The sequence below is a fragment of the Rhinatrema bivittatum genome, chromosome 6 (genome assembly GCF_901001135.1).
Source record: "Rhinatrema bivittatum chromosome 6, aRhiBiv1.1, whole genome shotgun sequence".
In the NCBI taxonomy this organism is placed as follows: Eukaryota; Metazoa; Chordata; class Amphibia; order Gymnophiona; family Rhinatrematidae; genus Rhinatrema; species Rhinatrema bivittatum.
Window position 1 is genome coordinate 205,095,890 of NC_042620.1, and position 26,159 is coordinate 205,122,048.

Below are 26,159 nucleotides of genomic sequence, written 5' to 3' on the forward strand. Positions count from 1 at the left end.
TCCAAAGTGGTATACTGAAATTGAAAGGTGAAAATGATCAATGGGTGGAGACAGATGAAGAAATGGCAGAAATATTAAACGAATACTTCAGTTCTGTGTTCACTAAAGACCACCCCGGAGAAAGACCGTCACTAGTTAACAAGAATCTGGAGGGGAGTGGCATGGATGAAACTCAGTTTACGGAAGAAAATGTATGTGAAGAGCTAGGAAACTGAAGGTGGACAAAGCCATGGGGCCTGACGAGGTTCATCCCAGGATACTGAGTGAGCTCAGAGATGTGCTGTCGGCTCCACTGTGTGACCTGTTCAATAGATCCCTGGAAACGGGAGAGGTGCTGAGTGATTGGAGAACAGCGACTGTGGTCCCGCTTCACAAGAGTGGTAGCAGAGAGGAGGCTGGAAACTACAGGCCAGTTAGCCTCACCTCAGTGGTGGGAAAAGTATTGGAGTCACTGCTGAAGGAAAGAATAGTGAACTATCTACAAGCAGCAGAATTGATGGACCAGAGACAGCATGGTTTCACCAAGGGAAGGTCCTGTCACGACAAATCTGATCAACGTTTTTGATTGGTTGACTAAGGAATTGGATCGAGGAAGAGCGCTCAATGTCATCTATTTGGATTTTAGCAAAGCTTTTGTTACGCTCCCGCACAGGAGGCTTGTGAATAAAACGAGAAGCTCGGGTGTGAGTGCCAAAGGTGGTGGCCTGGATAGCAAACTGGTTGAAGGACAGAAGACAATGTGTGATGGTAAATGGAACTTACTCTAAAGAGAGAGCGGTGACAAGCGGAGTGCCGCAAGGGTCGGTGTTGGGACCGGTCCTGTTTGTGAGCGACAACGTGAACGGGATAGAAGGTAAGGTTTGTCTATTTGCGGATGACAGTAAGATCGGCAAGAGTGTACACGCCGGAAGGAGTGGAGAGAATGAGACGGGATTTAAGGAAGCTGGAAGACTGGTCAAAGTTATGGCAGCTGAGATTCAATGCCAAGACGTGCAGAGTCATGCATATGGGGTGTGGAAATCTGAAAGAAATGTATTCGATGGGGGGTGAAGGGCTGATGTGCACGGAGCAGGAGAGAGACCTTGGGGTGATAGTTACACTATCTGAAGTTGGCAAAACAATGTGACAAGGCGATAGCTAAAGCCAGAAGAATACTGGGCTGCATAGAGAGAAGAATATCGAGTAAGAAAAGGGAAGTGATTATCCCCTTGAACAGGTCCTTGGTGAGGCCTCACCTGGAGTGCTGTGCTCCGTTCCGAAGGGACAGAGACAGGATGGAGGTGGTCCAGAGAAGGGCGAAAAAAAGGTGGATGGTCTTCATCGAATGACTTAGGAGGAGAGATTGAAGAATCTAAATATGTATACCCTGGAGGAAAGGAGGAGCAGGGGTGATATGAATCAGACGTTCAGATACTTGAAAGGTTTTAATGATCCAAAGTCAACAACAAACCTTTTCAGTTGGAAAACAAAATCAGCAGAACCAGGGGTCACGATTTAAAACTCCAGGGATGAAGACTCAGAACCAATGTCAGGAAGTATTTCTTCACGGAGAGGGTGGTGGATGCCTGGAATGCCCTTCCGGAGGAAGTAGTGAAGACCAAAACTGTGAAGGATTTCAAAGGGGCATGGAATAAACACTGTGGATCTATAAAGCCTGGAGGATGGGAATGAAGAGAAGAGGTATGGGGGTGGCTTGTGGGAATGACGGCTACTACCTGGTGATTAATACCGTTATTCAATAAACGTTCACACAGTTTATGCGACTCCAACATTGCTCTATGCTTCAACAGCAAGAGGAAATGAGGAAGAGAGGATTTGCCTTCAGACAACAACGAACAAGGTAGCACAATCTGGGTAAACAAATAAGCATGGGAGTAGCTTGCTTATTGCGGCGGTTACTACCCCTAACAAATTAAGCCTGATACTTCACTTTGAATGCATATCCAGCGCAGCTCATTGCTTCAACGGCAGGGGGGAATGAAGAAATAGATATTGGCTGGATGTAAATCCTAACAAGGCATTGATCTGAGCATTTGAGTAAACAAACATCGGGGTAACTTGCTCGATATGATGGATACTCCCCTCAAATATTAAGTCTTATACTTCACTTTGATACAACTCCAACCCTGCTCTCTGCCTCAGTGGTGGGGGTGGAAGGAAATTAGAATAAAAAAGCTACCAATAAGGGCCCTGAACTCAGAAGAATTGACTGAGGGATCTCCCACATCTTGGACAGGACTCAGTCCAGCAGCATATGTGATGGAAGAGCTGATAGTTTGGCAGGTACATCTAGAATCTTTAGTAATCCGAACACTTCTTCTCAAGGGTCAGGAACCTTATGGACCTCCACTCCTAGTAGACTGCCCAGTGTTTACACAAATTTTGAGTAGGTGAGATTCTCTGGAGGAGAGGAATGGTTTGGAGGCTCCTTTGGGGGATCAGAGGGAATTCCCATTGAGTGGTTCGGGGAATGATCTCGTGGAGAGTAATCCCGTGGAGAACCATGGTCACTAACTAGTGGAGAGTGTTGGACCATGTGAGGATGATCCTCCGGAGCTGGAGATGGTTGCTCCCCAGGAGAAGAAAGATTGGATGATGGATTTGCATCTCCACTTGGACCAGGAAGATGCAGAGGAGAAATTTGTGGCTGCAATGTTGAGAATAGATTCTTAATGATAGAGGAGATCTGGTCTATGGCTTGTTGAGATCGAATGGCCTGGGGATCAGATTTCCTATGGTGTCGTTCTCCCTCAGGAGAATAGGAGCGTCTTCCCTGAGGGTGAAGTTCCACAGCTAAAATTTCAGTAGACCTTTGCAGCTTCCAAGATCCCTGTTCTCAGTCAGGAAGTCTAGCTTTTGGTAAAAGACCCTCCTGAAGAATAAAGCGTTGTAAGTGCGAACGGGATGACATGCCAGAACATGTAGATTGGGCCTCAGGTAATGACGCTGATCTAGAGCTAACTGGTATAGGAGGAGGCTGAGAGAGAATCTCCTGGAAGGGATCAGTCAAGAGGATCGGAGATTTGTGTGATTCGACTCTGTCAGTCGAGTGTTTGTTTTTTTTGTGTTGCATGCTTGGTAGAGTGCAATGGACCTAGAACAAACTAGTTAGTGTCAATGCACAGAACTTGGCTGGTCTTGGTGCAGGTGCTTTGTGTGAGAGCTGTTTCGATGTTGAAGGATGTGTCGATGCATCACGCACATACTGCTGCATCGGTGTGTCGCACATATTGGTGTGTTTCTTTTCCCAACGCTTTCTTCAATGATTCCAACTCATCGTGCTCTTAAGTTTGGCATCTATATTCAGATGGCGCTTTCGAAGCCTCTTTTTCAGGAGCTTTCGAAATCTAAACTGATTTAGATTTTTTAGGTGTTGAAGCAACCTCTACCCCTGGAGGAATTGGGTGTTTCTTACCCCTAGGCTATGCCAATGAGGCTCTCCTGGACACCTCATGCAACAATGACTTGGGTCCCGGTGAGGAGAGAACGGAATGTCTCGGATAGCAAGCATAACTGCCCAACGACAAAGCACCTTCCTGCTCCCGAATGCTAGCGATCTTCGCCACTGTCTCCTTGCCCTAGAAGATATGTGACCACAGTCCCTACATTTTGCCTGGTCATGGTCTGGACCTAGGCAAATGTAGCAATAATTATGGTTGTCAGTGACAGACAATATGTGTCCGCAATGACAGTACTTAAACCCCTGTTTTTTAGATTCAACATCGTAGCACTGAAAAGTGCTGTTCGGGGAATCGCTAATGCAATTGGGGGAAAAAAAAAGCGATAAGAATGTGAAGAGATGCGGAGAGATCGAGAGATGTCTGTGCCTGAACACGGAAGCAACTAACTGAAGACACTGGGCGTGGGCAAGCACCACACAGGCACGGCAGTTCAAAAATTTTAGCTTGGAGACATAGGTGTCCGTCAGAGTGCTGTCCTGATGACATCAGCCAAATAGCATGGCTAATTCAGCCTGCTTATTGACAGAAAAAAAAAAAAAGAGGGAGAGTTAGAGCAATTTTCAAAAGCCATATACCTAGGTAAACAATCTGAAAATCGTCCAAGTCTATCTGCATACAAGTATGCATATGGATCATTAATGTTCATAGTTCTGGAGGAGGAAGGGAGAGGAGATAGAACCAGCCGTACCGTTTGGGAGTGGTGCCGGGGGCTAGAGAAGGAGCCCAGCCTAGACGGAGCTCCAGCGCGACTGCCCGGAGTTTGATGTCATCTAGTAGGGACGGTAGAGAACAAAACCCGCCCCTCCTATGGCGCACAGCCAATGACGGCACGCAGCTTGGAAGAGCATCTTGCATTTCTCTCTATCGGAGGACTTTTAGAAGCATCAAATTTGATATGTTACTTTTAATATTTCCTTTCTCCCTCTCCCATAAATCCTCCATAAGGAGTTGTTAAATAAGTGACTGTATTGAGCAGAACTGTATGAAAGCCCTGGAGGAAGGTCCTCTGTGCTCTTATTATTACAAGCATTATTTCGTGTTACCGATGCCCCATACAAAGAGGAAGGGGAGATTGAGAGGTGAGATATCTAACTCACCAGCAATCGATCCTCATCAGCCGCAGATCTTAGATGTCACCCTTAGCCCCGGATCTCCGAAAAAGCCGTCCCACCCAGGAGACATCAGTATACTTTCGCCAAAGATGGCGAATGCAGCAGAGTCATTTATTTATTTATTTATTAAGGCTTTTATATACCGACTTTCTTGATACAAATCAAATCAATTCGGTTTACAATGAACTAAGCAGAGTATACAATTAACCAATCAACAAGAGATACGGAGCATACAGTTACATTATAACAAGGAAGCCTTAACTTGGAGTAGGAAAATAAAGAAGGGGTGAACGGAGCAATAAATATATAAATAAAATGAAATAAAATATAATGCCATCACAAATGGCTTTGGTCAAAGCCAGTAGTATTGTAAGAGAGCAAGAACTGAGAGGTACCAGCAATTTGCAACAGCTTGGAGAACTGACTGTCGATGATAGAGAGAGCATTGCAATGACCTCTACACCAGTAATCCAGAAAGCTGCTAATTTTGTGTCATCTTTAAGTATAGAAGGGGAAGGAGCAACTGCTGTGGTGGGGGGAAATGAGCAGCTTAGAGCTCTTACTGCTTGTGCAATTACTGAGAAATCTGACTGTATTGCCCTAGAAGGCATTTGGTCAATTTTAAAATCTATTGAAAGTTCTATAAAAATTCTCTCTCAAGTCACATTAGATACTAAACACCAAACATTGTCTATCAGTCAGTTGATTACTAGTTTTAATGCTAAAACAGAATTACTTGAAAATAAAATTACCTTTATTGAGAAAAAGCAAGTAAAACTGATTGAATCAGAGAGAAGTACCTTTAATAGACTTGAGGCAGTGGAAAATTCATTAAGGGCACATAACATGAGAATTATTAATTTTCCTGTTATAAAAACTATTCCTCCATTAAATTTATTTAGAATATATATGCAGCAAGTGTTAAAAATCCCTGAATTGGCATTACCAGTAGTGGTTAAAGCTCACTATTAACATCAGGCTAATCAGATAGAGGAGCAAAATGTTTCCTTAAATTTAACAGACATACTGGAGCAATCTCTTGAGTTAGAGGTAGCTCAAAGGAAACCATTACTTATCTCTTTTGCTGTTTTGTCTGAGAGAAATCATATACTTTGATTATTTTTTAGAAACAGACAGGTAAAATTCTATGGTTTTCCTATCTGGGTTTACCCAGATGTGGTAAAACATACACAGCAACGTTGAAAAGAATTTTTGTTGATGAGAGGAGATGTAATTAAGTTAGGAGCCCACTTTATATTAAAGTATCCGTGTAAGGCCTGTATACTTTATAAAAATAATAATTATATATTTCAGGAACCTGCACAATTAAAAGAGTTTTTGGTAGCACACCCGCCCCAAGTAACTGCAGCAGCATCAAGAGTAAAAAAAAAAAAAAGGTTCTTAGCGCTGCTCAGTTTAATCAGTCATGTTATAGATTCCTGTTTATTTTATTTCCTTATGTATACACTTAAAAATTTCATCTCCTTATTGTCTTATAATTAAGATGTCTAAAATACAATGTAAGAAATAAGCGTAAAGGTTTGTTTTCTTTAAGTTTGTATTCCTGTGTGTTATAGACATCAATTTTTCTGTATAAGAGTTTATATCTTAGTATAATTTTCAAAAAATTGGAAAAATTAAAAAAAAAAAAAAAAGAAACCAATGTTCATAGTTCCAGTACTACTAGATGGATAAGATGCAGTTGATCTGGAGGATGTGTTTAGATGCTGGGGAGGAAAATGCACATCGATTCCATTTTAAAATCTGTGTGTGTATTATTTTTGAAGGAAAAAGTATCCAGAAAAAATGCAGGTGCAAAGCTCTGCAAGTATTTTTTTTCTCCGAGGCAATTTTCAAATGGAAAGTAATTTGCTCTTTTAAAACTGGTGCAAAGCACACAAGTAAAATTACCTGCAGACTTTACATCTATACCGGCACTTCCGAAAATTGCACCCTCCAAAATGTGCAAGATATTAAAGGCAAACCATCGGCTAATAATACAAACCACAATGAAATCACTTTAGAAAATGGAGAAAGTTTTGGGCAGAGTGGTCATAGAACTTGATGCAGTGTACTCAGATAGCACTGCCACTGGAGATGTGTTGCTTGAATGCAGGAAACTGTCTACCCACCTGGTCAGACTTGCCTCTTTGACTGTCTTCTGCCAGAGCTGTATCCTCTGTTCTCTGTGACGCATGGCCTTCTGGTATGCAGAGGGCAGCCCCCCAGGAATCTCCATTGTATCTCCTTCCATCTCAAAAGGAATAACAAAGACATAAAACTCTCGGGGTGACTGGACTCGCCAGATGCTTTTAGTGGCACTAGTCTCTGCACACATAAGCAGAGGATTGTCCCAGTTATTTGGAATAGTGGCCAGACCTGCCTTTGCCATGTGATCTTCCAGCATTGGGTAGTATGTGTGGAAAGGGGCTAAGATTAGGTTCTGATTACCAGACAGAATGAGAGGGCGTGTAGGGGTAAGAATGTGAAGTGTGCAGCTAGTTGTGGAAGAGATAGACAAACGATAGGAAATGGCAATGACCTTTATGTTTTCACAGCTCTGGACATGGACAGCCATCTGCACAGGCCCCAGAATAAAAGTGCTGTTCCTGCACTTCTCAATGGTCACAGACCTAAAATGCAACAGGGAGAGGATTAAGTCAAGACTCCCAACCATAGACAAGAGAGCCACTTGCTGCTGTTAATTAGTTATCTTACTCCACAGATTGCGAGTGCCATCCAAAACAGTAGCAGTCAACTATGGCACATGACATATCAGAATCTATGTATTAGTTAATGCAATTTCATTAATCACCATAGCAGGAAATGCCCACAGCAGCTTACAAAAGAAAATTATTCTTTACCTGCTAATTTTCGTTCCTGTAGTACCAAGGATCAGTCCAGATGGTGGGTTTTGTCACCTGTCCAGCAGATGGAGTCAGACAAGAACTTCTGAGGGCGTTGCCATATAGGACAGCCTACCAAGTATCCCTCTTCAGTAAATAGACTATCAAAGCCATAACGAAAGAGGAAAGCATGAGGAATCAAGCGAAAAACACGTGTCAGTAACTCTGAACTAGAACCTGAACCAATGGCAACTTGCCAAGAGAACTAGAACGGAACGCTTTAGTAGAAAAAAGCATGTAGACACAGAGAAAACCTAGGACAGGACATCGAGCAGGGAATCCCCCAATGCAAATATCAACAAATCAGAGGGAGGGAGTCTGGACTGATCCTTGGTACTACAGGAACGAAAATTAGCAGGTAATGAATAATTTTCTTTTCCCTGTACGTACCAAGAGCAGTCCAGACGGTGGGATGTACCAAAGCTTCCCTACTGAGGGTGGGCCCTAGATAGCCCTGCTCGAATGGACCTTGGGACCAAAAGACTCGAAGGTCGGAGACTGGACATCCAGGCGATAGTGACGTGCGAAAGTATGCAAGGACTTCCAGGTGGCCGCTCTACATATCTCCTGAGTGGAGACGGAGTGACTCTCCGCCCAGGAGGTCGCTTGGGAACAAAGAGAATGAGCTTTGACGCCCTCCGGAGGTTGTTTTCCTGCGCCAATGTATGCTGCCACAATTGCTGCCTTCAACCAACAGGCAATCGTCGCCTTAGAAGCCTTGGCCCCCTTCTTGGGACCCGACCAAAGTACAAATAGGTGGTCCAAAAGATGAAAGTCATTGGTAACCTCCAGGTACCGCATCAGGCAACGTTTGGCATCTAGCTTGCATAGATCCTGAGGTTCGGCCGATGAGAAGGAAGGACGCTCTACTATCTGGTTCAGATGGAACGTGGAGACCACCTTGGGCAGAAACGAGGGTACCGTGTGCAAGGTAACCCCCGAGTCAGTGAATCATAGGTACGGTTCCCTGCAGGAAAGCGCCTGCAGCTCGGAGATGCGCCAGGCTGAACAAATGGCCACGAGAAAAACTGTCTTGAGAGTCAGATCCTTGAGAAGTGGTACGTAATGGTTCGAAGGGTGGTCCGCCCAGAATCCTGAGTACCAGGTTGAGTCTCCAGGGCGGGCAAGGAATTTGGAGTGGTGGTTTCAAATGCTTTACGCCCTTGAGGAATCAGATAACGTCCGGGTGGGTCGATAGCAGAATTTTCTCCTCTCGGCGAAGCAGGGCCCCTAGAGCCACTACCTGTAACCACAGAAAGTTGGAGGCTAGACCCTTCTCCAAGCCCGCTTGTAGAAAAGAGAGAATCTGAGATAAGGAAGCATGTCCAAGCAGTGCTAAATGCGTCGAGCACAATGACTCGAAGACCTTCCACACCCGAACATAAGCAACTGAGGTAGAGGTCTTTCACGCCTGGAGGAGGGTCGAGATCACCGCCTCCGGGTAACCACGGCGTCTCAGTTTGCGCCTCTCAAAAGGCGAGCCGCAAGACAGAAGCAATCTGCCTGGTTGAAAAATATTGGGCCTTGTCGGAGCAGGTGGGGAAGATGACCGAGGCATAGGGGTCCATCCACCGCTAGATTGAGTAGGCCCACGAACCAGGGCCGGCGGGGCCACTCTGGGGCCACCAGAATTATGGCGCCCTGGTGGTGCTCGATCCTCCGTAGAACCTTTCCCACCAGTGGCCACGGTGGGAATGCGTAGAGTAGGAGATGACGGGGCCAAGGCAGAACTAGGGCATCTACGCCCTCCGCTCCCCTTTCCCTTCTGTGGCTGAAGAATCAAGGAGCCTTTGTGTTGTGAGCTGTCGCCATGAGATCTAAGTGGGGGGTCCCCATCGTATTAGAAGACTCATTGCCTCTTCGGAGAGCTCCCACTCTCCCGGATCGAGATGTTGACGGCTTAGAAATCTGCTTGGATGTTGTCCACTCCTGCGATGTGCGATGCCGCCAACCGAGCCACATGGAGTTCCGACCACTGCATGAGTTTGTCCGTTTCCAGTGAAACGTGGCAACTTCTTGTACCCCCCTGGCGATTTATATACGCCAGCATGGTCGCTTTGTCTGAGAGGATCCTGACTGCCCGATGGCGGGCTAGAGGGAGGAGAGAGCCTTCAACGCTAGTCGGACCGCTCTGCTCTCCAAGCGGTTGATCAGCCATCGCGCTTGAGATTTCGTCCACTGCCCCTGCAGGGACCTCGTCTGGCAGACTGCACCCCATCCGGAGAGACTGGCATCTGTGGTGACTATTATCCATTCCAGGATGTCCAGAGGCATACCCTGGGCCAAGTGGAAAGGATCCAGCCACCAGAGAAAAACTGTCCCCTGCCAAGTGTGGTACTGGGAGGATGGCCTGGAAGTCTCGCAACACCGGTTTCCAGAGGGAGAGCAATGCTCTCTGTAGTGGGCACATGTGCGCAAAAGCCCAGGGTACCAGATCGATGGTGGACGCCATGGAACCCAGGACTTGAAGATAATCCCAGGCTGTAGGTAAAGGGAGGCCAGAGAAGCATTGGATCTGGGCCCGTAACACCTGGGCCCGGTCCGTCCGCAGGAAAACCTTGCCTTCTGCCATGTTGAATCATGCCCCCAAGAAGTCCAACGACTGGGATGGAGTAAGATTGCTCTTGGTATAGTTGACAATCCAGCCAAGGGACTGGAGTAGTTGTACCACTGTCGACCGCCTGATAGCCTTGACTCAAGGATTTCGCTCAAATGAGCCAGTCGTCCAGATAAGGGTGAACTAAAATTCCCTCTCGACGGAGGGCAGCTGCCACAACCACCATGACCTTTGTAAAGACGCGTGGAGCGGTCGCCAGGCCGAACAGGAGGGCGTGGAATTGAAAGTGCTTTCCTAATATCTTGAACCGCAGGAATTGTTGATGAGCCTTGAATATTGGTATGTGTAGATACGCCTCTGTGAGGTCCAGGGAAGCCAGGAACTCTCCTCTGTGGACTGCCGCGATGACAGAGAGCAGGGTCTCCATCCTGAAGTGCGGGACCTTGAGGGCCTTGTTCACAGATTTGAGGTGCAGGATTGGACAGAAGGTGCCCTCCTTCTTGGGGACCACGAAATAAATGGAATAGTGGCCCCGGCCCACTTCTGAAAGGGGCACCGGAACAATTGCCCGCAGCGCGAGGAGACGGACTAGAGTCTGGTGTATTATGATCTGCTTTTGGGGGGAGCAACAGGGGGAAAACAGGAACCTGTCTCTTGGGACCCGAGCAAAGTCCATTGCGTAGCCATGCTTTAGGATATCTAGGACCCACTGGTCTGATGTGATCTGGACCCATTCCTCATAGAAGAGGGAAATTCGGCCATCTATTCTGGGGATCGGAGAGTGGGTCGGCCTGGCAAGGGGAGGCCTGGAGGACATCCCGTGGGGCATCCCTTCCTTGGCAGGTCTGCACCCACGAAATGGCCGGGTCCAGGCACGCAAGCGGGACGAGGGTGTCCATGGAGTTTGTTGTCTCGTAGTCCGAAAACGGCATTGATTGCAGAAACGACTTCTGGAGGATATGTGGTTCGTGGTCGATCCTCCAGCAGCCTATGGACCGCATTTTCACAGAGTGACTTAATGATCTGATCCAGATCCTCACCGAAGAGAAATTGCCCTTGAAGGGAAGGGATCCCAGTCGAGTCTTGGAAGAGGAACATAAGACCAACATAAGACCAAGGTTCCATCAAGCCCAGCATCCTGTTTCCAACAGTGGCCAATCCAGGCCATAAGAACCTGGCAAGTACCCAAAAACTAAGTCTATTCCATGTTACCGTTGCTAGTAATAGCGGTGGTTATTATCTAAGTCAACTTAATTAATAGCAGGTAATGGACTTCTCGTCCAAGAACTTATCCAATCCTTTTTTAAATACAGCTATACTAACTGCACTAACCACATCCTCTGGCAACAAATTCCAGAGTTTAATTGTGCGTTGAGTAAAAAAGAACTTTCTCCGATTAGTTTTAAATGTGCCACATGCTAACTTCATGGAGTGCCCCCTAGTCTTTCTATTATCCGAAAGAGTAAAAAAACGATTCACATCTACCCGTTCTAGACCTCTCATGATTTTAAACACCTCTATCATATCCCCCCCTCAGCCATCTCTTCTCCAAGCTGAAAAGTCCTAACCTCTTTAGTCTTTCCTCATAGGGGAGCTGTTCCATTCCCTTTATCATTTTGGTAGCCCTTCTCTGTACCTTCTCCATCGCAATTATATCTTTGAGATGCGGCGACCAGAATTGTACACAATATTCAAGGTGCGGTCTCACCATGGAGCGATACAGAGGCATTATGACATTTTCCGTTTTATTCACCATTCCCTTTCTAATAATTCCCAACATTCTGTTTGCTTTTTTTTTGACTGCCACAGCACACTGAACTGATGATTTCAATGTGTTATCCACTATGACGCCTAGATCTCTCTCTTGGGTTATAGCACCTAATATGGAACCTAACATTGTGTAACTATAACATGGGTTATTTTTCCCTATATGCATCACCTTGCACTTGTCCACATTAAATTTCATCTGCCATTTAGATGCCCAATTTTCCAGCCTCACAAGGTCTTCCTGCTGCCCAGTTTTGGAACCAAAGCAGCCTTCTGGCCGACACCGCCACCACCATCAACCTGGCCAGGACCCTCAGGAGATCATACAGGGCATCCGCCCCGTAGGCAATTACGGCCTCCAATCGGTCTGCCTGTCGAGTCTCTTCAGGGGGCAGATCCTGAGAAGTAAGGAGCTGTGCACCCAGCGGAGGCCCGCTCGTTGTGCTAGAGAACTGCAGATGGTCGCCCGCACACCCAGTGCAGAGACTTCAAATACTCTCTTGAGGTACACCTCTAGCTTCCTGTCCTGAAGATCCCTCAGCGCCATGCCTCCTGTGACCGGTATGGTGGTGCATTTGGTGACCGCCGAGACTGCAGAATCGACAGTCGGAACCTTGAGTATCTCCAAGAAATCCTCAGGGATCGGGTATAGCTTCTCCATGGCTCTAGTAACCTTGAGGGTTGCCTCGGGCACGTCCCATTCCCTGGATAACAACTGGAGGAAAGTGGGATGGGTAGGAAAGGCCTTCGCTGGTGGACAAAGTTCAGTCAGTACAGGATCCCCCTTCTTCATCAGGGGTTCAGGCCCCAGAGGTTCCGGGGGAGGGTTGATGTCAAGTTCCTGCAAGATATGAGGAATCAGGGTTTCCAACTCCTCCCGTTGGAAAAGGCGGAGGACCCTGGGATCATCCCCTTCCATCTGAGACGCGAGGAGGGATCGTCCATGGCCGAGTCTGGAATCTGGTTCGTGCCCCCCCCGTCCCCGGGGGGGGGTGTGTGTGTCCCCACTAGGCAGGCCAGGAGGAACCTGAGCTGCGCCCCTAGCACCCCCCCCCCCCCGCAGGAATGGTTCCCGAGGGGCTCCCCGGGGAATAGGATCCGCTCGTGAAAGCTTGGGGGGGGGGAGGTGGCGGCGGCCCGGGGGTGAGATCCGGAGGGTGATACATCCTGGCCAAGTATGCGTTATGCATTAACAATACAAAATCCGGAGTAAACGCTGGTAGGCCTGGGGGGGCCTGGATGAGGAGTCCCCCGGTTGAGGCACCGAATCCAGAGACTGCACAGGGACGGAGGAAAAACTGAAAACGGGGCCTCCGCTTATTCCTCCGAGGAGCCGGGGTCCATGTCATGCTGCAACAAGATGGCCGCTGTTCCCACGCTCAGCAGGATCGGAGGCTGCCGCTGTCCCTCAACTCGGTCCTGACTGCGTGGCTCCTGAGCCGTCGTCACCTGCGAGCTGCCTTCCCCGCTGGGGAGGCAGACAGTGCAAATACCTTCCCGGGATAGCCGGGACCCGGGCCACCCACATGCGGTACATGCCGATGCTCTCGGCATGTCGCAGGGGGAGGGAGGGGGAGGAGGGAGGAAGAGCGCGGGAAAAACTGAGAACCTTGCTGCGCCGTGAATTTCTGCTCCGGGACCCGGAGAGGCTGCTCCTATCACCCCACCGACCCGATTTCACAGATGGCCCGCTGGGGAATGTGACCTCCCGGCTGGCGGTGGCCCCGGGGAATGAGCGTCGCGGGGCCGCGGGTCAGATAGTGTCCGAGAGGGGGAGGTTGGAAACCTCCAACTTACACCCCCCGCGGCCCGGCGCGATAGTAGAGAGCCCTGAAAATTAAAGATTACAAACTTACCCCGGCCAGCTACCTGAGGCAGGAAGAAAGGAAGACAACAGCCAGAGAAAAAACAGAGGGAGATCTGTTGGCAAGAGCTCTGTGAAGAGCCAGGGTTTCTTGACTCTCTCGAAATCTAATGCTAACTTTTTTTTTTTTTTTTTTTGCAAAGCTTGATTCCTCAACACAGTAAGAGTACCAAACAAAGAATGAAAAGAAGTACACTAAGAACAGTGTGCTGGGGAATCGCTGTTCCCCTGCTCCTATCTGCTGGAGTCAGAAAGAAACTGAAGAGGGATACTTGGTAGGCTGTCCTATATGGCACGCCCTCAAAAGTTCTTGTCTGACTCCATCTGCTGGACGGGGGACATAACCCACCGTCTGGACTGATCCTAGTACGTACAGGGAATAAAAATTTACAAATAAAATATAGTAAATTGAATTTTTCTTGTACAGGTTTCCCACTCACTGGATTATATACAGGCTGATACAGTACAGTGAGCTCTGGCGGAGCACACTGTTAGCCCGCGTTTGGCCACATGTTTGACGAGCTATTTTTACCCCTTATACAGTAAGGGGTAATAACGCGTCAAAAACGCGCAGCCAACCCCTCCTCCCCCCGAAACTAATAGCGCCCGAAACATGCAAATGCATGTTGATGGCCCTATTAGTTATTCCCACGAGATACAGAAAGTAAAATGTGCAGCCAAGCCGCACATTTTACTTTCAGAAATTAACGCCTGCCGGCACTGGGAAAGTGTACAAAAAAGCAGAAAAAACTGCTTTTCTGTACACCCCAAAATTTTAAAAAAATCCAAAATTTAAAAAAAAAAAAAAAAATAGATTTTAAATCAGCCAGCAGCCCGCGGGTTGAAAAACGGACACTCAATTATGCCGGCATCCGTTTTCCGAACCCGTGGCTGTCAGTGGGTTCAAGAACAGACGCCGCTAACATTGAGCTGTCAAACCCGCTGACAGCCGCCACTCCTGTCAAAAAGGAGGCGCTAGGGACGTGCTAGTGTCCCTAACGCCTCCTTTTACCGTGGGCCCTCATTTGCATACTGGATTGCGCGCCCAGGAGAATGGCCTGGGCGCGTGCTGGGAGAGCGGGCGCTCGCCTCGGAGCACCGGCTCTCCTGCAAATTTTACTGTATCGGCCCGTTAATTAGCTGATAGCATTTTATTCCACAATTTATGTAACCAAAAGCATTATTTTTTTGTCTATTAAAACACATTCTTAAATTTTTGTTCCTCCCATTATGCTGTTACTACTTCACAATGAAAGGATCATTGTTCACAAAACAGACATTCATCTTAATTATACAGTCTCAAAAATCACATCACAATATACAAAGTAAAAGCTTTCCAATAAAAGCATTCCCATCTCTGAAATCATGTATTACAATACCCAGGAGGCTGTTCCAGGAAACTAGAGCCCAGATTTTCTAATATGCAAAATTTGTGAGTATGAATGCTCATAGTTTATCATAATCAGAATCCAGACATGTTACTAAGTCTATCCACTACCCAAAATAATGCCTTAAATATATTCTCACAAATCTGTTTCTATTTTACAATAATATTCACAAAATATGCTCTCTTACCCTTATACTATTATACGAGTATTATATAAGTACTGCACCTAGCTGTAAATAAAATTTATATGAACATTGGTACACATCAGGGTGGTAATTAAAGTTGTTTGACACTTTATGGCACCCGATATGAAAAAAAAAGATTTCCCATCATTGCACTAGCATAGTGTTACCCAACCAGTGTGCCATCAGACCTGATCAAGTGTGCCATGAAAAAGTCATCAGTGCCCAATGCTGACATCCAGACTCTGCTCTCAGCATTTTCAACATAACACACCAGTGGTGGCTCCAAAAGGTGCAGGAGCTCCTTTCTGTTTAGCCATACATGCCTCTCTCCTTTCTAGATACAGCATGAGCTCTAGAGTGTGGGAATTAATGAGCCCAGCATGGATAGCAGGCCCTGCTTCATGCAGCAAACTGCACCTCCTCCCTTTTGCCCTCTGAGCGGCCTCTTTTAAAGTTCTTTCATCCTTTATTGTATGCCCAGAGATAATGGGTATAGCATGAACTGAACAACACATGCATCTCCCTCTAAGTATTAGAAGCAGCAGCAGTGGTACTCTGATTGCCCATACTGCATGAATTTCTGCCTTGCCTATACTTCTATATCAGTGGAGTTGGAATCTAGAAGTGAGGAGGTCTGCTCACAACAAGGAACTGATGAGACAGATTATCAGGAGAGAGAGTCCATTTTTGGTGAGAAGCTAAAGATAGGGAAGGAGCAGGAGTTCAAAGGCAGCAAGGAGCAGGAACATATGAAAAGTGAGGAACAGGTGCAGGAGGGTAATGGACCCAGGTTAGAGACAGTTGAAAATGAAGCGTGTCAGAGTCAAGAACCCTCTCCATAAGACTAAGGGGCAAGACTGTAGCTGAAGCTCAAGGAAGTGTTACTGAAAAACATGCTGAAGCTGTGGGTAACCTACCAATATAACCTGTGCCAGAGGAGCTATGGAGATAGAAGGGGAAAATTCCTCGGTAATGAGTAGAGAGCAAAACCAGCACAAGTTATTTGCATGCTGTGTGTATTCATGTCTGTCATTCTCTATATATATATGTATATTGCACCTGATTAAAGCTTGTAGTGAGCAGGAGCTCTTGAAACCTCCTATAGTGACACAGGCACGTCCGTTAATTTAAAAATCTACTGAAGCACTGCATCATTGTTATGTGTCTCAGGCCCCTCTCTCCCTTTGTTTTAAGATTTGGAAGAAATATTGGTGGGACTTTCACTGCTTCCCTAAGTTCTTCTTTTGGCCTCTTCACATTGTTTGCGCTGCCTACTCTGCAGAGTCTCATGTGCCTCACAAAAATTTTTATTATATAGGTGTTCCTTGGGCTTGAAATGATTGGGAGACACTGCACTAGTCTATGCAGTCCATGAGCTTCTCACATGAAACAGATCCTCCCCACGATAACATGCTTGCATTTACTATCCAACCAAACTACAGGTGTTCGTCTGATAAAGGAATCAAATGCACCTTCCAGACAGGGAAACAGAAGGGTATACAACGCACCTTAGTGGAGAAAGCAGATAAATGAAGGACTCGTTACACTGGTAAATCTTCACATGTGCACCCACCAGAGTCTCTGAGCTCTTGGCGACAGTCTGCCTGTATACCTGGCTCATCACAACCATGTGATGACCCTCGGGCACTGTGCAAGGGTTGCAGGCCACTTTTGCTCGTTTAGTTGTTCCTTCAACTGAAGAAAACAATTTAACAATATTAAGTGAAAACAGTACATAACGAAAACCTATAAAGTAGGTGAACAAATTCAGAGATTTCCTCAGGATAGGCAGCATGAGTTGAAGCAAGAACATAATCCAAACTATCCAGAAGGGTATTTGTTACAAGACAAGCATGCACTACATTTCTCAAATGTTTGTAAAGAACAAAAAGATGTGTTCCTGATAGTGACCTTGTATACAATGAGTTATGCTACCTGTAGCCTGACTGTTGATGAATACATTTTTGCCCATCTGCTTTCTGGAAATGTAACAGTCTAAGGAAAAATTAGTTCCTACCTGATAATTTCCTTTCCTTGAGTCCAGTCAGATCAGTCCAGATGAATGGGTTATGCTTGCTGACCAGCAGATAGAGACATAGATTAACAGTTTTGTTGTTATACCAACTCTAGTCCAGATTCCCTACCCAAAGTATCAGATCCAATTCTGCTGCCATGGAACTGAGAAGCGTTGATAACTCCACACAGTCAGAATCCTGACAGCAAAGAAAGGACCTACTGATGCAATCTAAGAAACCCTTAGCTCTTCCAGACAAATATGGCCTGTCTTTGTGTTTAACAGGGCTTCTAGATATATCAGAGGTCTGAGAGGATTGCAAACTGCTCTTGGAGAAGTAGACTATCCAACCCGATCTCTGCAAACTGAAATACCTGCATAAGATAGTGCTGGGTGGCCACTGTATTTTTATGTACTGACTTTGCCCTTATTAGCCCATTGCCCAGAGGATGACACACCAAAAGGCTTTTCCTTCTGTACCACTGCCACCATGACCAGCATCACTTTCGAAAAGTCCTTGGAGCAGCAGCTAACCCACAGGGCAGGGCTAGAATAAGTGACCCCAGCCCTGCACAACGAAGGTAATGACATGTTGTAGGCCTAAGGCTTCAAGAGGACAGATTCATTCAGATGCTGGCTTTTCACTTGCATAATCTTTATGCAGTACAATAAAAAAAAAACATATCATGCTTACCTCGGCAGTGCTCAGTATCAACACAATGATAGGTCAGATATGTTAGAAGCTGCCTTATCCTTAACTCATCGTACAATAGGTCAGTTATATTGAAGGTCCTGCCTGCTGCTCATTATCAGGGCCTCCTTACTCTCCTCTGAATGTAAGCTATATTTATTGCTCAGGGAGCCACTCTGCACCCAGAATGTCTTAAGGTGAACTAGTAAGTTTACAAACAATATACCCGTGTTTACAATTAAATATTTTCAATTTTTATTCTTTAACAATCTTTTAAAAATTACATAAAATCAACCATTCATACCACATGCATTCATTCAACACTGAAATGTTAAAATTTAACAATACAAACTTGTTACACTTTCAACATACAGAAATATTGCAACAATCCCTAATTACAATGTAAACATTCTCTTCATTTACTAAGTATCCCTGTTCCAACCTCATTTAACAAAAGATTCCCTTTCATTTCATGAACCTTAGATTTTATTAATGAACTCCCTTTAAACTGCCTTTTAAATTGATGTTCCTTATTAAATTGCTGTTTGTGAATTGATATTTCTTCTTATTAAATTTCAACAATGTCCCGACAGGAAGCTCCTGTTTCACCCGTTGGTTTCTTCAGGGGATTTTGTTCACACACCGATTTTCATATAACCTCTTCTTAAATTTAACACTCCCACTTCAAATTCACTTCCAATTCACAGCATAACGGGAAACCTTAAATCAGAACACATACCCTGTAAATGTTAACATCTATTTCACCAATGAAAGTTATCCTCTTAATAAATTTAAATAAATACTACAGAAATTTCACCCTAGTCATTGTTACCTTCATCACCACACTCACCTACGTTCCAATCCTCACTTTACATTCTCCATTTCCAACATCCCTTAAGTGATTGTCTATTTCATCAATAACAGCTCTTTTCCTCTACATAAATTCAAATACAAAACGGTATTTACAAACAGTACAATATCACCAGCCCCCCTTTTTTTAAATATTATACCATCAATTTTACTAACCTGAAAGCCATACTATTTTATCTATATGTCATACATATTTTCACTAAATTCTCAAAAGATATTCCGTCTAGCCTCTCTCTGAAAAACATGACACAAATAATGAAGCATCACCAGCCACTATTTTTTAACTCAGCATTAAATATTCCTTATCTAAAATATTCGAATCGGGTGTTACTTACTTTATTCAACTAAGACCGCCATGATTCAAACATCTTTCCTCGACAAAAACGCCGCGACTACGCACAACTCACTTCCTGCCATCACTCATTTTTAAACGTACCCGCGTCATTACATCCCTTCCTGATATCGCGATAAAACACCTTTACTAAATCATCTCCATATTGTTCAATAGCAACCATGACGCAAACCTATGACACCATGTCTCCAAATTATATATAAGAGTCAGTTCACAAAAAAATACTCCATTCTATTTCATGGTTTAATCCCCTGGTTCTACTGTTCCCCATCTATATATGAAACGCTGCTCCTTTTGGGTTAATATTCTTGAAACATTTCCTCCACGTTGTAATGTCAATTGATAAAGCACACAAAACCTCATATCTTCTACCTTGTGTCCCTTCCTGAGCCAATGAGTAACCAATGGAGCTTTATCTTTTTTAATCCTGATGTTACTGATATGCTCCAAAATTCTAACTTTGATAACTCTCTTTGTCTGTCCAATGTAAAATAACCCACAGGGACAAGTAATCATATATATTACCTGAGCCGATTTACAATTGAAATATCTAGGTAAATAATAAGTCTCACCTGTGGAAGGAACATAAATATGTTGTACCTGTTGTACATATGGACATACCAAACAACCTTCACACACAAACTGTCCCCTATTTTCTTGAACATCACTCTGGGTAGGCAGTGCCGAAGAGGTTAACATATCTCTTAAAGAACTATTTTTGCGAAATGCAAAGATTGGTAATTCTTGAAACACCCCTTCATCCCGTAATACCGACCAGCACTGGTTCACAATAGATTTGATGTTAAACCCCAAATGAGAAAAAGGAAGCGTACACACCACTCTAGTTAACGGCTCTTTTCTTTTTGTTATCAACAAATTGTTTCTGTTAGCGTATAATGCTCGTTTAAACGCCCTCTTGATAACTTTTTTTGTATACCCACGCTCTAGAAACCTTACTGACATCTCCTGAGATCTCAACTTATATTCATCCACCGTTGTACAAAGGCGTCTCAGTCGCAAAAATTGCCCTATGGGTATGTTTTCTTTTAATCGCTTAGGATGGAAACTTGAAAATTCTAAGGTTGTATTCCTATCTGTCTGTTTTCTGTAGATCGTGGTATATAATCTCTCACTTTCTTTGTAGACTTTCATGTCCAAAAAAGACACACTATTTCTATCCTCTTTAAATTCAAACTGTAAATTAATATCTCTTGAGTTAATCCAATCCTTTAACTCACTTAACCGTTGATACGTCCCTTTAAATATAAAGAAGACGTCATCAATAAATCGCTTCCAGATAACTATTTCATCCCAAAAACAAGATTGATATATATAAGCCTCCTCAAATGTTGCCACATATAAGCAGGCTACCGATGGGGCCATAGAAGACCCCATCGGTATACCTTTAATTTGGTGAAAAAAGTTCTTTTCAAATTGAAAGAAACTTTTTTTTAAGGATTATTGATGATAACTTTAATAGCAAGTCTTTTTTCATTATGGACATATCCATTACCTCTAGTCTATCACATATAATCTGTACAGCTGAGTCCTGGGGAATATTCGTATAAAGTGCAGATATATCTGCTGTGACCAACCACCAATCATTTTTTATTCCTTCTAACTGATGTACATTATTTATAAAGTCCACAGAATCTTTGATATATGATTTTATACTTCGTACAGCCGGTTGTAACAATGAATCCATATACTTAGATATGGGTTCAAACAATGAACCCATACCCGAAACTATCGGTCTTCCCGGCGGAGATAACAAATTTTTATGCACCTTAGGTACCGTATAAAAAACCGGACTAACTGGGCATTCCTCAAATAAATAATCTGCCAATTTCTTATCTATTACCTTATTCTTCACAGCTCCCTGTATAAGAGAGAAAAGTTCTATCTGGATTCCCTCAGTTGGATCTTCATCCAATGGGTGGTAGAAATTCATATCACAAAGTTGTCTATATGCTTCCATTGTATACATACTTTTATCCATAAGGACCGTTGCACCCCCCTTGTCCGCTGGTTTTATTATAATATTCTTATCCCTTTGCAAATGAGTTAATGCAACCCTCTGTTCCTTAGTCAAATTAGTGTAAAAGGGATAATGTTTTAATTCCAATTCTTGCAAATTTTTTAATACCAATTTTTCAAAGACTGTTATAAATGGGTCTTGGGGATCCGGAGGAATCCATCTAGATAGTTTCACAAATCTTATATCACTCTCTTGTCTCTCCACTTGTTCACAATCTGTAAAGTATCTTTTTAGTTTTAATCTACGAAAAAACTTAAAAAGATCTACTCTCGTCTCAAATGAGTCATATTCCGCGGTGGGCACAAACGATAATCCCTTATTCAACACTTCCATTTCAACACGGAATAACTCCCGGGATGATAAGTTGATCACTGATCCATTAGTTATTTGTTGTATCTTTGATACCGGCCCCTGTATCTGTATCCCATATTTATTTGTGGACCCCAATTCCTTCTCCCTCCTCTGTTTTGGGACCTTAAAAAATGCTGGTTATCATCACTTGTAGACTCACCATGTTCAATTACATTCTCTGCCACATTGTTTACCAATGGTTGGGCAAACACTACAGATCTTTTTTTAACCGGTTCTACTCTTTCTACTTCATCCTCGGATGAATCTGATGAGGATGAGAATGTTTTACCCCCTCCTTTCTTATTCTGCTTATTCATCCACGGGTATACATACCCTTTGGTGTAATCAGTTTGATCACGTAGGAACTTATTTACCTTAGCTTCTCTAGTTTCCCCTTTAAATTTCTCCAATTGTTCATGTGCTTGTTCCATCTGTTTTTCCAATAACTCTTTCTGAGTGCCCTCCTGTAACGCTTTCAATTGTAAATCAACTTCCTCTTGTATTGTGTCCAATGTCTGTTGAGTTCGTTCAATTATCAGCACCATTAAATCGTAGGAGCACTTATTTAGCACTGCATTCCATTTCTGTATAAAATCCTCTTGGTCTGCGTACAATAATGGCTCCTTTATTATACGCAGACCTCGTGGGATTCTTTTAATTTTGCAGTATTCAGACAAGTATGCCGCATGAGACTCCATTCTTATGTATTTTTTTCTTTTTGCTACATAATCATCCAAACTTCCAAATGTTAGTACTGAATTTTCTTTTTCAAATAAACTAAAATTTGAAATAATGGAGCAAGCAGCTTGTTCCGAAAAGCTAAAAAAATTATCACTGGTGACAGCTTGTTCCTCCATCCCGTACTAATTTTTTTTTTTTTTTTAAGAAATATTTAAATAATATTTAAACAATCAATTTACAACTCTCCATACAATGACTAGATATAACCCTTAATTTTTAAAGGTAACCACTATGGTCAAATATATATTGTTAAGCTATCCTGGGTTTACCACAGGTATTATCACTAGTAAGTTTACAAACAATATACCCGTGTTTACAATTAAATATTTTCAATTTTTATTCTTTAACAATCTTTTAAAAATTACAGTGTTGAATGAATGCATGTGGTATGAATGGTTGATGTAATAGGTGTGTTTTATGTACACCCATATGACTTCCGCACAGTACTACAAGCAACGATACTATCAAAGCTTGACTACTGCAATGCACTGCTACTAGGCCTACCAAAAACCACGCTACAACCATTGCAAATGTTACAAAATGCAGCGGCCCGCATTATCACTGATCCACGCCATTACGAACACATCACTCCTGCACTGCAGTCTCTACACTGGCTACCTGTCTCGTCTAGGATAATATATAAAGCCATTACGCTAATACATAAAGCCATCCACAACAGGAATATGCATTGGTTCTCTGAACCTACACTTCAAAAAATCAAACCGACCAACCAGACCACAGCATATAGCCAGACTACCGATCCCCTCCCCGAAAATGACCAAACTTCTATCTACAAAAGAACGATCGCTCATTATAGCTGGTTCTACAATATGGAACAGCATGCCCTCTGATCTACACCAGGAATCTTGTCACAAAAAATTCAAACAAAACCTAAAAACCTGGTTGTTCAAAAAAGCATACTATTAACTGTCTGGGACCTATATTACTCACTTACATCGCCTTCACAACCTCCCCTTGTCTCCCCCCCTCTCCCCCTCCCACCTTGAATCGCTCCCTATTTGTTATTTATTTCACTATGTAAATAATTGTTCTTGTTGTTAATCTATTATATAAGCTAATTGTGATTAGCTTATATTAGCCCTTAATTCCTGATATTCTCCCCAGACTCCTTATCACCCTTATAACTTCGTTGTTTATTCTCCTAGTTAATGGTTATACTGTTTGCTTATTCTATCAGATAATTTGTTGAATTGTAAAGCGCCTTGCTGAGTTATTGTTATCTGTAAACCGAGGTGATGTGCCACACATGCCGCGGTATATAAAAAAACCTATAAATAAATTTTCCTTTCCCTGTACGTATCCAGATCAGTCCAGTCTCCTGGGATGTTCAAAAGCTTCCCTAAATGGGGTGGAACTGCGAGAGTCCCGCTTGAAGTACACTTTCACCAAAGCCCATGGCCTTTGGGGCCTGGACATCCAAACGATAATGCCTGGTGAATGGGTGCAATGATTTACAAGTAGCTGCCCTCTTGCAGCGAAACTTGCTGACACTCGGCCCAGGTGGTCACCTGAGAACAGGTAGAACGAGCCCTTAACCCCTCCGGGACAGGGCGACCGTGACAGATATACATGAAGCCAATAGCCTCTTTCAACCACCATGCAATTGTGGCTTTTGACCCTTATGACCTTTTGCACCACTCCATAACACAAAAAGATGATCTGACAAGTTGAAGCTGTTAGTGACCTTAAGGTACTGCAACAATGCACGCTTTACATCCAATCGTCGTAACTCTTTGGCCTGAGATGCCGTTGGATCCAAACTTGGGAAGGGTGGGAGCTCCACTGACTGATTTAAGTGGAATGATGACACCACCTTCAACAGAAAAGATGGAACCGTCCTCAAGGAGAATTCTAAATCCGAAAATCTCAAAAAAGGCTTCCTACATGACAAGGCCTGAAGCTCCGAGATCCAGTGAGCCAAACAAATTGCCACCAAGAAAACCATCTTCAAGGTGAGATCTTTCATAGTAGCTCATTTCACAGGTTCAAACGGAGCCACACACATGCTCTTAAGGACGTTAAGGCTCCAGGAGGGACAAGGCTTCTGAACCAGAAGACGCAAATGCTTTGCTTCCTGGAGAAAGCGCATCACATGCGGATTAGCTGCTAAAGATGTCCCCTCGAACTTTACCTCGAAGGCAGCCCAAAGCCACCACTTGAATCCTGAGGGAATTAAAAGGATAAAACCTTTACCAAACCCTTTTGCAGAATATGTGCCACAGAGGCTCAAATAGGATCCACCCCTTGCTCCGTACACCAGGCCTCAAAAACATGTCATACTCTCACATATGCCAAGGAGGTGGAAGTCTTCCTAGACTGCAAAAGAGTAGCAATGACCCCTTCTGAATAACCCTTATTCCTTAATCGCTCCCTCTCAAAAGTCAAGCAGCTAAACAAAAGCGTGCTGCCTGATCTGAAAATATGCCTTGATGCAGGAGATTGAGCAGATGAGCTAGCCGCAATGAACCATCCACTGCTAAGTTGGCCAAGTCTGCAAACCACGGATGCCTCAGCCATTCTGGTGCAACAAGGATCACATTGCCTGGATGGACCTCTATGCATCACAAGACCTTGCCCACCAAGGCAGAAACACATACAGAAGTATGCCTGTTGGCCAAGGCAGAACTAAGGCATCTACCCTTTCTGCTCCTCGTTCCCTTCTTCAACTGAAGAATCATGGAGCCTTGGCATTGTGGAAAGTCGTCATTAGATCCATACATGGTGTGCCCCATCTGCGAGACGCATTGCCTCCTCTGAGGGCTCCCACACTCCAGAGTCCAGCTATTGTCAGCTCATAAAATCTGCTTGCACGTTGTCCATGCCCATTATGTAAGAAGCTGCTAACAGCGCTAGATATTGCTCTGCCCAGCTGATTAGATCCTGGGCTTCCTGAGCCACTGCCTGACTCTTGGTGCCACCATGTCATTTGATGTAAGCCACCGTCATCACATTGTCCAACAAAACTCTCACTGACTTCCCCCTCACCAGGGACAGAAATGCCTGTAGAGCTAAATGTATGGCTGGCTCTTCTAAGCGATCGATGGACCACAAGGCTTCCTCCATCGATCACTGCCCCTGTACGGACTGGTCTCAACACACCGTTCCCCATCCGGAGAAACTGACATCGGTGGTGATGACTGTCCAGACCAGGGATTTCTAGGACCACATCTAGTCTCAACTTGTCCAGAACGAGCCACCATGAGGGAGACTGGACCTGGCAAACTCCATAAGCAGAAGTAGCAGCTGAAACTGCTCCGACAATGGGTCCCCAGTGGGATAGTAAAGCCGACTGTAGAGAATGATGAGTGGGCCTGATCAGAAAACCAACATGGAGAAAGAAATCCCCAGAATCCTCTGATTTTCTTTAGCCTGCCTGGGCTGAATGAACTCTAAGTGACTTTCTGAGCATGACTTGCAGATATCTATAAAGGCAATCAAGCTGGCACCAGAAAGGTGAGGCCTATTCATAGGGTCACAAAGAAGAAAGCAACGGCGGGAACTTCAGGCGGGACCTTCAGGCCATACGAACACTACAGAGGTTTCTATAAACACAGCCACAGATGTGGTAATTACCTTGACCAAAAGATTATAACAGAACAAAAGACTACCTAGAGAGTGATTGGTAAATGAGCCCCACCTCCTGGGAAACTAATCAGGGCAGTTCAGAGATAGTCATCATGTGGTTGGCATGACAACCTATGTAAATGATTCTTTGGGCAGTCACGCAAGTTTAGAAGCTTCCACAATATTGTATGTTATCTATAAAAGAAGAATCACGTCCTGTATATGATGAGATGCTGGTGGACAGGTTGTCAGAGGCATGGCATGGCATAGCATCTCCC

General features: G+C 44.3%; 1 protein-coding gene across 9 annotated transcripts in view; it reads right to left on the reverse strand.

Moving 5' to 3' along the window:
* TBCCD1 (TBCC domain containing 1) overlaps window positions 1-26,159 on the reverse strand; it is a 124,833-nt gene that overhangs the window by 26,531 nt on the left and 72,143 nt on the right. For all 9 annotated transcript variants that reach the window (XM_029606466.1, XM_029606462.1, XM_029606460.1 and 6 more), the window contains 2 exons: window positions 16,748-16,934; window positions 6,706-7,206 (listed from right to left, as the gene is read on the reverse strand). In XM_029606466.1, the coding sequence (XP_029462326.1) occupies window positions 6,706-7,206; window positions 16,748-16,934 (688 nt within the window). The remainder of the gene's footprint in view (window positions 1-6,705; window positions 7,207-16,747; window positions 16,935-26,159) is intronic.